This window comes from Lagenorhynchus albirostris, chromosome 2 (assembly GCF_949774975.1).
Source record: "Lagenorhynchus albirostris chromosome 2, mLagAlb1.1, whole genome shotgun sequence".
Classification (NCBI taxonomy): domain Eukaryota; kingdom Metazoa; phylum Chordata; class Mammalia; order Artiodactyla; family Delphinidae; genus Lagenorhynchus; species Lagenorhynchus albirostris.
Window position 1 is genome coordinate 185,232,580 of NC_083096.1, and position 14,397 is coordinate 185,246,976.

General features: G+C 58.7%; 1 protein-coding gene across 10 annotated transcripts in view; it reads right to left on the minus strand.

Moving 5' to 3' along the window:
- PRKCZ (protein kinase C zeta) overlaps positions 1–14,397 on the minus strand; it is a 96,193-nt gene that overhangs the window by 7,694 nt on the left and 74,102 nt on the right. For all 10 annotated transcript variants that reach the window (XM_060141685.1, XM_060141683.1, XM_060141679.1 and 7 more), the window contains 3 exons: positions 12,604–12,792; positions 9,681–9,778; positions 250–336 (listed from right to left, as the gene is read on the minus strand). In XM_060141685.1, the coding sequence (XP_059997668.1) occupies positions 250–336; positions 9,681–9,778; positions 12,604–12,792 (374 nt within the window). The remainder of the gene's footprint in view (positions 1–249; positions 337–9,680; positions 9,779–12,603; positions 12,793–14,397) is intronic.

The window sequence follows — 14,397 nt, forward strand, 5'->3', positions numbered from 1 at the left end:
CAGATGGCGGGGAGCGGCCCTGCTGTCCAGGCGGCTAAGCTGATGGTCGGGACGTTCACCCCGTTTCAGAAACGGGGGAAAGCACGGCGCCACCGCACACGCAGCGCTCCGGGGGGTCGGCCACTCCCAGGACCCTCCCGGCTCTGGCCTGGCCCCTGGCGGGAGGCAGTGACCCCCTGTGCCCCTTCCCCAAATCCACTTCCCTCCTCCCGACCCCCCAGGCTCCCCCCGGCCCCCGGCTGCACCCACCTGGCGTGCTCCTCGGGCAGCTTCCTCTGCCTCTGCATGTGAAACATGAGGTCGCCCCCGTTGACGTACTCGATGACCAGGAACAACCTGTGGGACACGTGGCGTGGAGGCCAGGGTCACAGGCGCGGCCGGGACCCCCAGGGGTCCCCCTCTCTGGCCGGTCACCCTCCTGAGAGGCCCAGGGAAGGCGGTGACCGGGGCTGCCCGCCCCGCTCTGGGGTCAGAGGGGAGCCGCTCAGCTCTGACCCCGATGCAGTAAAACTCAGGAGAGGAACTCGCCACTCGCTGCGTCCAACACAGTTATTTGTTCTCCCAGGGGTGCCAGGCCTGCCTTTGGTTAAAAAAGGTAAAAATAAGGCAGGGCTGGTGGCCGGAGGCCCACTGGGGCAGGGAGGGCACCATGTGTCTGGGTGGCCGCAGAAGGCCTCCCCAGGGAGCAGAAGCCCGGCCGGTGGGGGGACGGGAGGGGCCACGGGGGAGGGCGGAGAGCTGAGGGACCACCCTGTAGGCCAAGGGCAAGCCAGAGGGCAGATGCACAAACCAGGTGATGCGAAGGACCCTCTGGCCGCCGTCTGGATGCACCCCAGGGAGGGCGGACGGGCAGGCGGAAGGGGGAGGAGGTGCCCAGGTGAGAGCACAGGTGCGCTGGCCAGGAGGGCCTGAGGCAGAGGCCGCAAGACTGCCAGTGGGCTGGGCAGCCAGGAGGGGAAGGAGTGGGTGGGGCCCTCCCTGAACAGCAGGTCCCAAGGGGGAGGGTCAGGCTCTCTGACCTGGCCACAGGGAGCGATGCCGGCTGCCCTCCAGGAGGGGAGTTGGGGGCAGCGGGGTCGGAGCTGCCGGCGGGAGGATCCCTGGGATTGACAGATCCGTCCTCTGGATGCAGGCAGGGCCCTTCAAGTCTCCAGATTTACCATTTACCATGTGGTTGCTTTTCTGATAAGATCCTTCTCACATTTAATAAGGTTCCATTTTCAAAATTAAATTCCCACACGATTCTCCAGAAATACCCTGCTGAGGGCAGCTCGCGGATTTTTAGGTCAACGGCTCCTCTGGGAGCACAGACGGAGGGGAGCAAACCCGCCGGCCCCCCAGCCTGTCTGCATCCCTGATTCAGTGATGACGTCCTCTAACACGGGGCAAGTGAACGAGCTGCAAATCGCCTTCCAAGTCTCTGATTACATGTTTAGACTAGAAACAACTCCTAAATACATAAATAGCAGAAATGGAGACAAAAGCCTGAACACTGGGTGGGTAGCCAGAGCCTTCCCTGTCATCCCGGAGAAAACCCAGCTCCTCTGTGGGGCCAGGGCGGCTCCCCTGCCTCCAAAGGATGCTCCCGGAAAGGGTCCGGGAACCCTGGCCCTGACACGGGTCCGCCCGCTTTGCAGACACATTTGTGCTCACGCACATCTTGCCTGTGGCCGCTTTCACACTACAACAGAGGTGAGAGACGGGAAAAGCTTGCCGACCGGCTACAAACAGCAAGGACAAACGACAGCTGTACAGCCCCCGCTGACCGTCGGGCACTATTCCAACGTGTGTGCACGTCTGATCCTGGCAGCTACCCTGAGGGAAGTGCTATGCAGGTCCTCGACCCCTGGGGAGAGGCCGAAGACCGAATGGTTTTAAAAAAAAACCATTTACTAACAACTCTGTGACATCAAAGCACAGGACGGTATTTGCCACCAGGACCCGGAATCATGCAGCCCCAGGAGGTGTGTTCACCCCAGCGTGGGTGCTCCCCAGGAAATGGATGTGGCCGCCCACACAGGGACAGAAAGAAATACACCAATTCTGGAGACAGACACCAGCAGGAAGGCTTAGGGAGCAGAGGAGATTTAAGGGGACACTTAAGAACCCAGAGAAGAAGAGGCAATGGTAGTTTCCCTTCTGTATCAGGGGAAAGACCGTCAAGGGAGTTTCAAGAGAAGCCGCATCTCGACGCGTGGACGCGGGGACACGTTCAGCTGGTCTGTGGCTGTCACCTGGGGCCCCGGGTCTCAGGTAACTTGCCGATCAAGGAATTTATTTCATTTGTGAAACTGATCAGCTACAAGAACAGAGCAGGATGTTTTTTTTCTTAAAGCAACTGTATCTGAAGTTTTTTTCGTTCTACAAATAAATCTTAATACTACTTCCAACGTTTCACTTTTTCTTTTTCCTTTTTGGCTTTTACAGGAGTACACTGGATTTACAATGTTGTGTTAGTTTCAGGTGTACCACTTTCAGCATTTCTTTAGCGCAGAACCCCACCAGAGCCGCCAGGGGCTGATTCACTCTGATGACAAGGCTTTGTGTGACTCAGACAAGCTGGCTGCTATGACAAAACGCCCCGATGTCCACGGCCAAGCGCAGCCGAAGGCCGTCTCTGGGCTTCACGCCCGGGGCTCTGCCATGGCGCAGGCAGAGTTGGCACGTGTGTGATGCCAGGATGGGAAAGAAGCCACCCCTGGGGCCGAGACAGCAGCTTACGTTTCCTCGGTACTTCACAAAATGTGCAAAATATAGTAAAACCTCGCAAAACAGGATTCATCAAGAGCTGGAGACAGAAAGGGGAGTAAACACCACAGTCAACTCACAGGCTGGGACCAGGGCAGGAGCAGAGGCCAGAGGCCGGCCCTACCTGCCTGACCCCCATCACCCGAGGCAAACCTGGGATGTGGGGCCCGTCCGATGGCTGAGGGCGCCGGGGGCAGGGGAAGAGGGGACTGTGGCCCCGTCTGCATGGGAGATGCTCTCCTCAGCTCGGGGATGAGTCAGGCCAGGCCCCTACCTCCCCACAGCCCCCATGGGATAAAACACCAGCCCCAGGCTTCCCTGGTGGTGCAGTGGTTAAGAATCCGCCCGCCAATTCAGGGGACATGGGTTCAAGCCCTGGTCTGGTAAGATCCCACATGCCACGTGCACCACAACTACTGAGCCCACGTGCCACAACTACTGAGCCTGTGTGCCACAACTACTGAAGCCCGTGCACCTAGAGCCCGTGCTCCGCAAAATGAGAAGCCACTGCAATGAGAAGCCCGTGCACTGCAATGAAGAGTAGCCCCCACTTGCCGCAACTAGAGAATGCCCGCGTGCAGCAACGAAGACCCAATGCAGCCAAAAATAAATAAACAAATTTATATATATATAAAAAAAGCCACCAGCCCCATACCTCGCTCAGAGGGGACACCGATGGCATGGGACAGTGTGCTGAGATCAAGAGGTAATGCCACATGGACACCAGCAGCTGGCTGCAGCTGGCCCCCCACCCATGTCTGTCAATAAAGCTTTATCGGAACACTGTCTTTGTCTGTCTGAACCCCAGTGAGTAGCTGCCACAGAGACCCTGTGGCCCTCAAAGGTGAAAATACTTACTATCTGGTCTTTTGAAAAAAAGTGTCGACCCCGCTGGTGTCAAAAATAACAAGAACAGCAGACTTTACAGCCCTCACAAAACGTCAGGCACTGTTCCAAGCACATCTGTGTATAAAACTTAACCTGAGAACCGTGCGGTAGGTTCTAGGAGTTTCCCTACTTTACAGACGGGGACACCGAGAAATAAACAGCAGAAGGGAAAACAAGCAGCAGAACGTGCCGGTGACAAGGCCAGGGAGTGCACACAAAGCTACTTCCTCCTCCACTCTCCTGCGTTTTGAAATGGCGTCAAGTTTTTTTTAAAAAAGGAGCTACCCTTTTACGTGGTTTCTGATGTCATTTAATAGTTGGCAAAAGCGCAGTTTCAGGCCTGGTCCTGACAGTTACTTCGACCAAAGGAGCCCCCACGCCCGACTCTAGCGAGGCCCCGTCCAGGGGAGGCGTGCAGCTGGACAGGACGTCATCTCAGTCAGGCAGCGGCTGCGTGGGGCACCGGAGTCACCGCATCCTAACGGGATGGTCCGAGGACGCCCGCTCACGGAGAGAGCACGTCCCACGCCCGTGCACGCCCGTCCCCAAGCACGCGGTAGTAACACGTCCCCACCACCCACCTGCCCTGGTCTGAAAGCAGCCAGTCGCCACCAGATTAGGAAGAAAGAAGGAATCACACTCAGTGAAGGCCGTGTGTGGGCACAGCGGCAGGAGGACTCAGGCCCCTGCGCTAGGCGGACGGAGGCCAGGCCCCAAGGGTCCCTCACTGTCCGGGGTTGTGGCGTGATCCACAACAGCTACCCACAGTGTTCCAGAGATGGAAACGACGGAAAAATACAGCGAAGTCCTGAACCTCCTGAGTGTTCCGGGGAGTCTCGACTCACTTCTCCCCACGTGCGCCCTCGTGCCGGGCAGTCTAGCCCGAGGGGCCCTGCTTGGTAGCCTGAGGGGTCAGGGCTGCGTCCGGACCGTTTTAGGGGATGCAGGGGATCCAGGTGGAGAACAGAGGCTGACGTGGCTCCACCCACGCCCGCTGCCACTCAGCGCCGCGCTTTCTATTCCGGGTTTAAACTATGACTGGAACACACGTACTGCCTTTGGAAAGTACAGTGACTCACGTTCCCAAGGAGGGAGCACCTGCCCCTCAAGGTCGCGGATGACTCCTGCCGCGTGCACGGCCCTGTGGGCGCATCCTCACGCAGATGTCACAGGTGTCCCGTGACCACCACCAGGGCCCCCGGGAACCGGATCTCCCTGACCCTCCATCAGGAGCGGGCGGAGGTCAGACTGGGCCCGGGGTCTGCTCACCGCGGGCCCGCCAGCTCCTCACCGTGGCGACAACACACGTGGCCCCGGCTCCCCCTCGGCTCCCGCTTCCCAGCCCCACGTCCACACCGCCCACTGGACACGTGCTTGCCCCGCGCCCCCAGCTCTCCACGTCAGACCCCGCCTGCCGCCCCAGCAGCGCCAAGCGTTCGTCAGTCCTGCCACGCTCTCCCTGGCATTGGGCGAACTCACCATCCTCGTCTCCCTCTAGGCCTCCCTCAGGCCTCCTGGCCCAGCAAGTCCTGCGTCCCCCGCTGAGGATCGTGGTGCTTTCAGAAGCCGTCCCACCGTCAAGCCTTTCCTCATCCTTCCCCGGCACAGCCGCCTCCCCTGGGACACACCCGTGCGGCCGTCCCTCGTGGGTTCTGCCCCCACCCCACCCCGCCTTGGCGGCGTTCCCAGGGTACACGTGTGCGTTGTGGCCCCCCTGTATGGGGCCCCGGGACCCCGTCCAGGCTGAGGTCTCTCCAGAGCTGCAGGTGAGTCCTCAGGTGCGATTTACAAAGGCCAACACGCAAGGCGTTTCACATCTCGAAGCCACCGGGAACCAGGAAGAACCGAGCTTAGCGTCTAAGCGGGCACCGCAAACAAGGCACAGCCGCTGCGTTCTTTAAAGGGTAAGAAGCGCCCGCGGCCGCGCGTGAACATAGACAACCAATCGGCCAACGGTTAAAAGGCTTTACGTTGGAACAGCAAGTTGACTGCAAGCACTTTACTGGTGGCTTGCTCATCTGTGATCTGAGATCACGCAGAAGCGAGAAAAAGGTCCCCAAACTACAATCTAACGTGGGGGGCTGGGGGAGGGAGAAATAGATTTCCAGCCACCATCTCTCGATCACCCATTTTCCCCACAATAGCGTAAACTGAAGCCGTTTCCCCTGTTTTGGCCATTTCGGAGTTAATTTTGGCTGTTGTGTAGAAAAGATGGGCTGTGTGGATACGAACAATGGTTTTTCCATAACACAGACGTTTATTTTACACTAAAACCCCACTGTGGGACTTCCCTGGTGGCGCAGTGGTTAGGAATCCACCTGCCAACGCAGAGGTCATGGGTTCAAGCCCAGGTCCGGGAAGATCCCACATGCCGCAGAGCAACTAAGCCCGTGCGCCACAGCTACTGAGCCTGCGCTCTACAGCCCGCGAGCCACAACTACTGAGCCCACGCGCCACAGCTACTGAAGCCCGTGCGCCTAGAGCCCGTGCTCCGCAACAAGAGAAGCCACCGCAATGAGAAGCCCGCGGCACCAAAACGAAGAGCAGCCCCCGCCTGCCGCAACTAGAGAAAGCCCGTGCGCAGCAACGAAGACCCAACGCGGCCAAAAATAAATAAATAAATACATACATAAATAAATACATTTATAAAAAAATTAAAAATAAAACCCCACTGTACCATCTGCATACGTTTGTACACGCGTGGTGCTCTGTACCCTGTGTATACACGTGGCGACATTAATGACTGTAATGCTCGGGGCTCCACGTCCATGAGTGAACATGGAACATGGCAGAGCCGGATGGCACTACTGGATTTGGGGAGAAAAAAGAAATGCTTGTTTTCTTCCCATCCGGAGACCCCCTTCTGATAACTGCTCGTGAGAAACTGTGTCTTATTTACCAGAGTTTTGCTGGTGGCGGCCCGCGGGCGCAGCTCCGGAGTGGAGCGGGTGTCCGCTGTGTTCAGTGGCGCTGCAAGGGCTCCGCCGGCTCCCGGCACCACGGCAGGCCCTCGGGGCGGCAGCTCGGCGAGGAGCCCACGGGAAGAGTCGAGGTGGCCCGCACGCCCATCCCAGCCACGTCCCCACTGCCACCCCGCCCACCCACCTCCCAGTTCCCGACTCCAGTGGCCTCGCTCCTCATTCTCCAGCAGCAGTGGGCGCGGTGCTGAGAGCCGCCCAACGTGGGGCGGGGCAGCTGCTGGCTCCTATGTCCTCGCGGGCTCAGACACGAGGTTCCGTCTGTTTGTTCCAAGGCCCAGCACCCCCAAGAAGAGAGGCCCTTTCAGCCGAAGCTTACATCATTCACGGTTCCCCGGGAGCGGGGCCTTCCTGGCTGTAAACGTTCCACTGACGGACCCACAGCCACAGCCCCTGAGGTGGGCATCCCTGCCATTCCCTGTCCCAGGGCTGAGACGGGGCCCAGAGGGGGTGCCCTGTGCGAGGTCGCCCGAACAGTAAGGGGGGCTGGCAAGCGAAGCCCAGCCGTCGGCTCCAAGCCTCTGCTGGTACCACTGTCAGGAGAACCACGAAAGGCTTTGAAGGACCGAAATGAGGACGGGGTCTCCGGGGGAGCCAGGCTCTGCTGCCACCTCCCGCCTAGGGCACGGCTTCCGGGCTCTCCCTCCGTCTCTGAGCCACTTTCCAACCGGGTGCGTTCTACACCAACAGTGCCATCCACAGACTCGCAAAGGAAGTCTGCCTGGTGGGGCCCCTCCCGGCCTCCCGGCCGGCTCGGCACCAGGCATCGGCCAGTCCCAGGGTCCCCGTCACCCGACGTGTGCAGGAACTTGAATTCTCCTGTGAGCGGGCTGTAACCTCTGACGAGTCCCTCATTAATCAGTGAGTCACATAAACGCTGACACACGCTCACTTTATATCTGTACCAAGGACATGACTGTACCTTAAGAAAATTATCCTTCAACACCACAACTGCCTGTGAGGTGCCAGGTATGAACCAACTGCTGGGAGCACGAAACACCCCACCCGGCCCTGCTCTCAGGGAGCTCACACCGTGGGTGGTGGGGGACAGGCGTATATCATAAACCGGCGTCAAAGCAGGCGCGTGGAAACAGCCCGGAAAGACACCTATCCGGACTAACCAGGTCTCAGGTGCTTCTAGACGTCACTGACGGATTCCACAGAAGTGGGAGGCAAAGGAACTAGACGCGGATGCTAATGGCTCCGGGGATGCCTCCCGGCTGTGAGTGCGAAGGCCGTACACAGCTTCTCACGTCAGTTTGGAAAGGCGCTACCGTGCGCACCTGCATCGTGGGGCTCACACAGAAACACCTGCGGGATGGTTTTTGTTTCCAATTCTAACCTTAACGCACCTGGGAACACGTGAGCCGGCGGATTTCCGGGACGTGAGTGCAGAAAGCGCTGTGCTCCTGTAACAGGGCTGGAAGTGAGGCTGAAACACCTGACCCTTGTACATCCACGCCCTACAAGTTCATACAGTGAAGTTAACTGAAAAACACAGCAAGACTCGTTTCACAATACGTTTAGGAAGCGTGGGGTTGGGGGGACACCCTCGGGCGGGCCCCATAATCCCAAGAGACTGGTCACAGCCAAAGAGAGGTGAGGAACGCGCACCGGACACTATGCTGGGCCCTCCCGGAGCCCCGGGCGGGGGAAGAGGCCCGGCAGGCAGGGCGGCAAAGACGGACAGAGGGACCCAGGGGCAGCCTGGTTGCAGGGGCCTCGTCCACACGCCTAGGGGCCTGGACCGTCTCCCAGAAGCAATTGGGAAAGTGGTCGGGGGGCTCTGAAGCAGGTGATGGATACTTCAGATCTATGTTCTCGAAACATGGCTCAGTTCCAACGTGGGGGAACTGACAGCCTGGTGCCCCAGGGACCGGACGCCCCGAGGAGGCTGCAGCTGGGGCTCAGGGGGAAAGGGAGGGTCTGAGACCCACTCAGGAGGCAGAAGCACTGAGATCTGGGAAGGTGGCAACGCCAGTTCCGGTGGGAACAGGGGACTGAAGATCGAGAGAGGTGGGGGTGGGTGCGGGGGGTGTCGGGGGGTGAGTCACTGCTCTGACCACAACGAAGCCCCGAGCAGAGAGTGGGCAGCGCAGGACCGAGACCGTCGTGCAGAGAGGCTTGCTGCACGCTGGGCCCTGGCAGAGTCGGGCCCTCGCTCGATCACTGGCTCCCTGCGCTGATATAAACCTTCCCCAAGAGATAAGCGTATCTCACCGTGATCACACTGCACGAACAACACGGTTTACACGGAACACCTGCTGCTGGCTGGGAGTGTGGGACTTGGGCATGTGTTAGGTAGAGGTGCCTGCGTGACCCGCCCCCAGTAAACCCCGAGTTTCACAATTCCCTGTGGAGGGATTCAGGGTGTCCTGTGGGACTCCACAGGGAGGGACTCCGGGAGCTCACGCCCGGTTTCCTCCCGACTTCACCCCGTGCGTCGTTTCCCTTTACGTCCTTCCACAGCAGTAAGCCTTAGCCCTGAGTCTGACGATGTGCCGTGTCCTGCAAGTTCTCCTAAGTCACCGAACCTGGGGGTGGGCCCTGAGCACCCGACCCAGAACACAGTAACTTTTCAAGTAAACAAACTGTGTGAGTTCAAGTCATCTGGCCGAGAAAATTCCAAACTGAGTGTACGTTGACTATCCTGGACCAGCAGTTCCAAACCTTTTTAAGGTAGAATTCTAATATGTACAAAGCTTCTAAGTGAGGCTGGTTAGTATTTATTCATTTATCCCACTAACCAGTGAGATCCATAAGCAGATAGACAGGCCTCCCGCTCACAGTGGCGTCCCAATACCCGACCCCATGCTTGTACCAGTGGGATGCGTTCAATAAATAATTTGTAAACAGAATTGAAGAATTGAGCTTCATTTGTATGAAATTTACTTAATATGACACCGGCCAATGAGACCAACGAAGCTAGTCTGAGTAACCAAAAAGCCCCCACACTTGCAGACAGGAGGACCCTACAGACGACGGCAGAAACCTCGTGACGACACAGCCTCCACACGGTTCAGGTCAGAAAGCAGCAGAATCCCGGAAGCGCCCCCTTCCTCTTACCGACTTGTTGTCTGGAAGCAGGAGTGTAAGCCGACCAGGAAAGGGTTGCTGGATGCCTGCTCAAACACGTGCTTCTCTGTCTGTACCCAGTCAATGTCCTGAAATAGAAGCCAGGGAGTGTGAACACTTCACGGGCATATCCTGGAGAAGGGGAGGCAAGAGAGGAATGTCAGCTCTGCTTGAGGGGAGACCATGCAGAGAGGAGAAGAAAACGCCCGCTGAGAAATTCTCCCCACCACCATCGCCACCCCACCACTGTCACCCACTACCATCCGTCACCTTCACCTTCACCATCACCACCATCAGCATCTCCACCACCATCAGCATCGTTACCTGTCATCTATCACCGTTCACATTTCTCACTGTTTCTACCACCATCACCAAAGCCACCATCACCAGCTGTGCACTGGCCTCTGGGCTACAGGCTCTCCCGCACTGCCCCGTGTGCTGCCCGTGGCAGCCTTGTAAAGTCTGTATTATCATCTCCACTTAAGACAGGAGGAAACAGAGAATGGAGGTTTCTCCAACACCCCACACCCACCTCCCAAGCACCAGCTCCCACGGCAGGGCTATCTCCCTCCCAATCCACCCTGGAACTTGGGGAAAACTCAGCTTGAGAGTCTCAGCTTTGGTTCCATTACAACCCCAGAAAGCAGAGTCGGACGAGAGTCCCCGAATTCCCCGGGTTAGACCTCTTGTCTCAGGGTTGGGAAGCGAGAGGGAACGGGATGCCTGCCTTCCCCTGAAGGTTTCTGGAAAAACGAGCAGACTCTCAGTGAGCATCCCTTTGGTGGCCAAAGACCGTCTGGGTTCCTCGTCCTGGGGCTGCATCCTGACCCCTCTGCCCCTCGCTCCCGGGGACGCCCTGGCCGGCAGGCTCCGTCTGACCAGCCCCACCTCCCCCAGCTCCACTCGCTCGTGCAATGGCCACCTGGTGTCGGCACTCAGCGTCTCATGTGCAGAGCCGGCCTCAAACAGAGCCCTTGACTGTCCCTGCGTCTGTTCTCGCAGGCACCGGGGCCACCCGGGTGCCCAGGAAGGAAACGCCGTTGGGTGGGTGATGCCTCCTCCCCCACGCCCCCGGGTCCACCCGCCTCCCGCCTGCCGGACTCCCCACGCTAGTTTAACAAAACGCCACAGACCTCGAGACTCAAATCCTCCAAACTGTATCCTCTCGCTGCTCTGAGGCAGAAGCCTCTGGGCTCAGGGTGTGGGCAGGGCCCCGCGGAGGGTCCTTCCTGCACCTCCAGGGGACTCTGGCCCTTCTCCGCCTCTGTCTTCACAGTGACTTCTCTGTGTGTGTTTTCCTTCCTTCCTGTCTCAAATCTTTCCCTGCCCTTCTCTAAAAGGACACTCGTCACTGGATTTAGGGCCCCCCAGCTGATCCAGCATGACTGCCGCAGGATCTGTGATTACATCTCCCCAAATAAGGTCCTGTTCCCAGGTTCCTGGGATTGGGACGGGGGCCACGGGACGGCAGCGCCTCTCACAAACGCACAGTTGGCCCGCGCGCCACATCCTAGGGTCTCGCTCCCCTGAGAGCACCTCCGAGTCCGAGCTCCAGTCCCCGCCACGTGCGAAGATGCCGAGAGCGACCACAGCAGTAACTCTCTCTGGAGGCCTCTCCTCTCAGTGTTCTAGAAACCGGCCCTCACACACCATCAACCCTCCAGCCGGCCGCAGGCTGGGAAGGGGCTTGGAATCCTCTTGCGGGCTGCAACCGGCAGTGAAGACACCGGCCGGACCCCGCACTTCCCGGGGCCTCCGCTGCCTCAGCTGTGAGGCACGGATGTCCCAACTCACTTGTGAGCTCAGCACCCAGGGCTGAGGGGCCAGCTGGGCGCTGTGAGCACTGCACAAACGCACTTGCTGGGAGGACAGGTCGGGACTCGGCGCAGCCCCGCTCTGCCCTCTGAACTGCGAGCCTGGGCTGGGGAGCCCGCCCGTGGCCCCCGCTCCACGGGCGCCAAGCGGCCTCACGGGTCAGCAGCGGCTGCACCGGAACAGAGTGTCTGCTCCCCGTGAAACCAGTTCTCTGCTTCTTAGGGACGTCACCCCAGTTCAGGGGTCAAAGAAACAGGTCAAAAGTACGTCAGGCCAAGAAGCCCATGAAAAGGAGCTCAACACGTTGTCACTATGGGAATGCCAATGAAAGTCACTTCACACCCACCAGGACAGCAATGGTCAAAAAACAGCAAATAGCAAAAGCGTCAGCAAGAACGCGCAGAAATTGGGAACCTCACGCGTTGCTGTTGGGAATGTAAAATGGCACAGCTGGCCGTGGAAAACAGTTCCTCAGAAAGGTAAACATAGAACGACCCTATGACCCAGCAGTTTGCCTCCTGGGTAAACACCCAGGACGAGTGGAAATAGGGACTCGACAAATAACCGCACGGAGCCGTTCACGGCAGCGCGACTGAAGCAGCGACGCAGAGACAAGCCCAGCGCCCGTCAGCAGCGGACGCAGAGACAAGCCCAGGGCCCGTCAGCAGCGGACGCAGAGACAAGCCCAGGGCCCGTCAGCGGGTGAACAGAGAGGCCCGAGGGGGTGGATCCATAAAACGCAACGTGGCCGAGGCCTAAAAGGAAGGAAGGACGCGCAGATACCCGCTACCACGTGGATGGACCTTGAGAACACGACGCTCCGTGAGAGAGGCCGGACGCAGAAGGTCCCATAACGCACGGTTCCACTTACACAGAGCGTCCAGAACAGGCAAATCCATGGAGACAGTGGGCGGCCGTAGGGGCCGGGGAGGGGGCCGGGGGGCACTGCTCACGGGGACGGGGCGGGGTGCTGGCGAGGGTGGCCCGACACTGTGAATGCACTAAACGCCACTGAACTGCGCGCTTGAAAGCGGTCAGCTGGCAAACTCGGTTACGTGCGCTGACTTCCATCCGAAGGAGCGAGCAGGCGGGCCCTCACCTCGTCGTCGTGGACCAGCTCCTTCTTCACCACCTTCATGGCGTAGACCTGATCGTTCTTCTTCAGCCGTACCAGCAGGACCTTGGCATAGCTCCCGCGTCCGATGACCCTGAGCAGGTCGAAGTCCTGCAGCCCGAGCCCCTGAGATATTTTGATCCCGTCCATCCCATCGATGACCGGCTTGAGGTCCTGAGGGAGGGAGGACAAAACGGGAGGAAGCGGGAAGGAGACTCGTGCGCGATGGGGGAAGACGTGGCGTCCGCGCCCCGGAGCCCAGAGCCCCATCCTGCTCACGAGTCCTGACTCTCTGTCCCAAAGGCCGCCACCTCCGCGCCACCCAGGAGCAAACCCCAAGAGCTTCTGGTGGAAGGGGCCGGAAATCCGAGAGCCGTCATCAGCCACCGGTGGGCCCTCTGCAAGCAAGGAAGGATGCTCGGGGCCAGCCCCGCCTGGACAGGCCGAGCAGGTGGCCGCAGGCTCACACACCCAGGGGCCATCGGTGCCGCGGCCGGAAGGCCCCCTGGCCCTCCCTGGGGGGTTGCAAAGCATAACTTGCTAATGTCTGGAAAGACCTTCCAAAGCAAGTACCACTAGAAACTATATACGATGAAAGAGAAAGGCACCGTGATTAAGGGCACAAGCTCCCCTCCTGAGAATTATCTCTGGCAAGGATTCTCTGGTGGAGGGAGTTAGGTAACTAAGTGTTCCTGACTCACTCCAGACACAGAATACCAGGGAGAAAGACCTAGACGTCCAGGCGGGGACACTGACCTTGGGAAAGGTGTGGCCTCTCGAGGTGTTGCTGTTCCCTGAGGTCCTGTGCACAGAGGTTGAGCTCCAGCTGGAAATGTCCTTGCTCAGAACCACAACTTCCTGAGCCTCACTTATCACCCAGAGCCCAGTAGTGATGCTGTGATTTGTAAACCAAGTTCCTCTCTGTTCTAGGGCCCCATTCCTGGCACACAGCTCCTAAAACCTGGGGGGATTTCCTAAGTGCCGAGAGCCAGCAAGGTGTGTTTTGTTATGTTAATGAGGCAACTACAGGGAAACCTCTAGGTCACCTAAGGATGCAGCTGGCTGCCAGGGGAACCAACTCAGGGATCAGAAGGTCAGTCCCATCCCCTGACCTCCCAGGAGGGGAGAGGGGCTACAGCCCGACTCCAGCGCCAATGGCCAATGATTTAATCATCGCACCTGTGTAATGAAGCTTCCGTAAAACCCCCAAAAGGAGAGGTTTGGAGAGCTTCTGGGCTGGTGACGTGGAGATCTGGGAGTGGCCCTCGCTCAGAGACCATGGAAGCCCTCGCCCCTTCCCCACTCCTTGCCCTGTGAGCCTCCTACAGATGGCTGCTCCCGAGTTACAACTCTTTAAAATAACCCGGTGATCTGGTGAGTAAAATGTTTCTGAGTCCCGTGGGCCGTTCTCACAAATTAATTGAACCTGAGGAGGGGGTCGTGAGACCCTCCAATCTGTAGCCAGTTGCTCAGAAGCACTTGCAACTGGCATCTAAATTGGGAGGAGGGGTCTGTCTCGTGGGACTGAGCCCCCGACCTGGGGGATCTGTTCCCCGGTTGATGGTGTCAGAGCCGGGTTACACTGTAGGACACTCAGCGTCTGCTGAGAATTGCAGAGCTGCTGGGTAGTGTGGAAAGCACACACAGAAAATAAAGGCAGGCTTTTATGCAAATAAACTTTGACTAAAACTGCAGCCCTGGACCCGCTGTGCTGTCTGGGTGGAGAGGACGTGGGAAGGCCTCACCCGCAGCAGAAGACGGTGCCAGGATTGGGCCCCC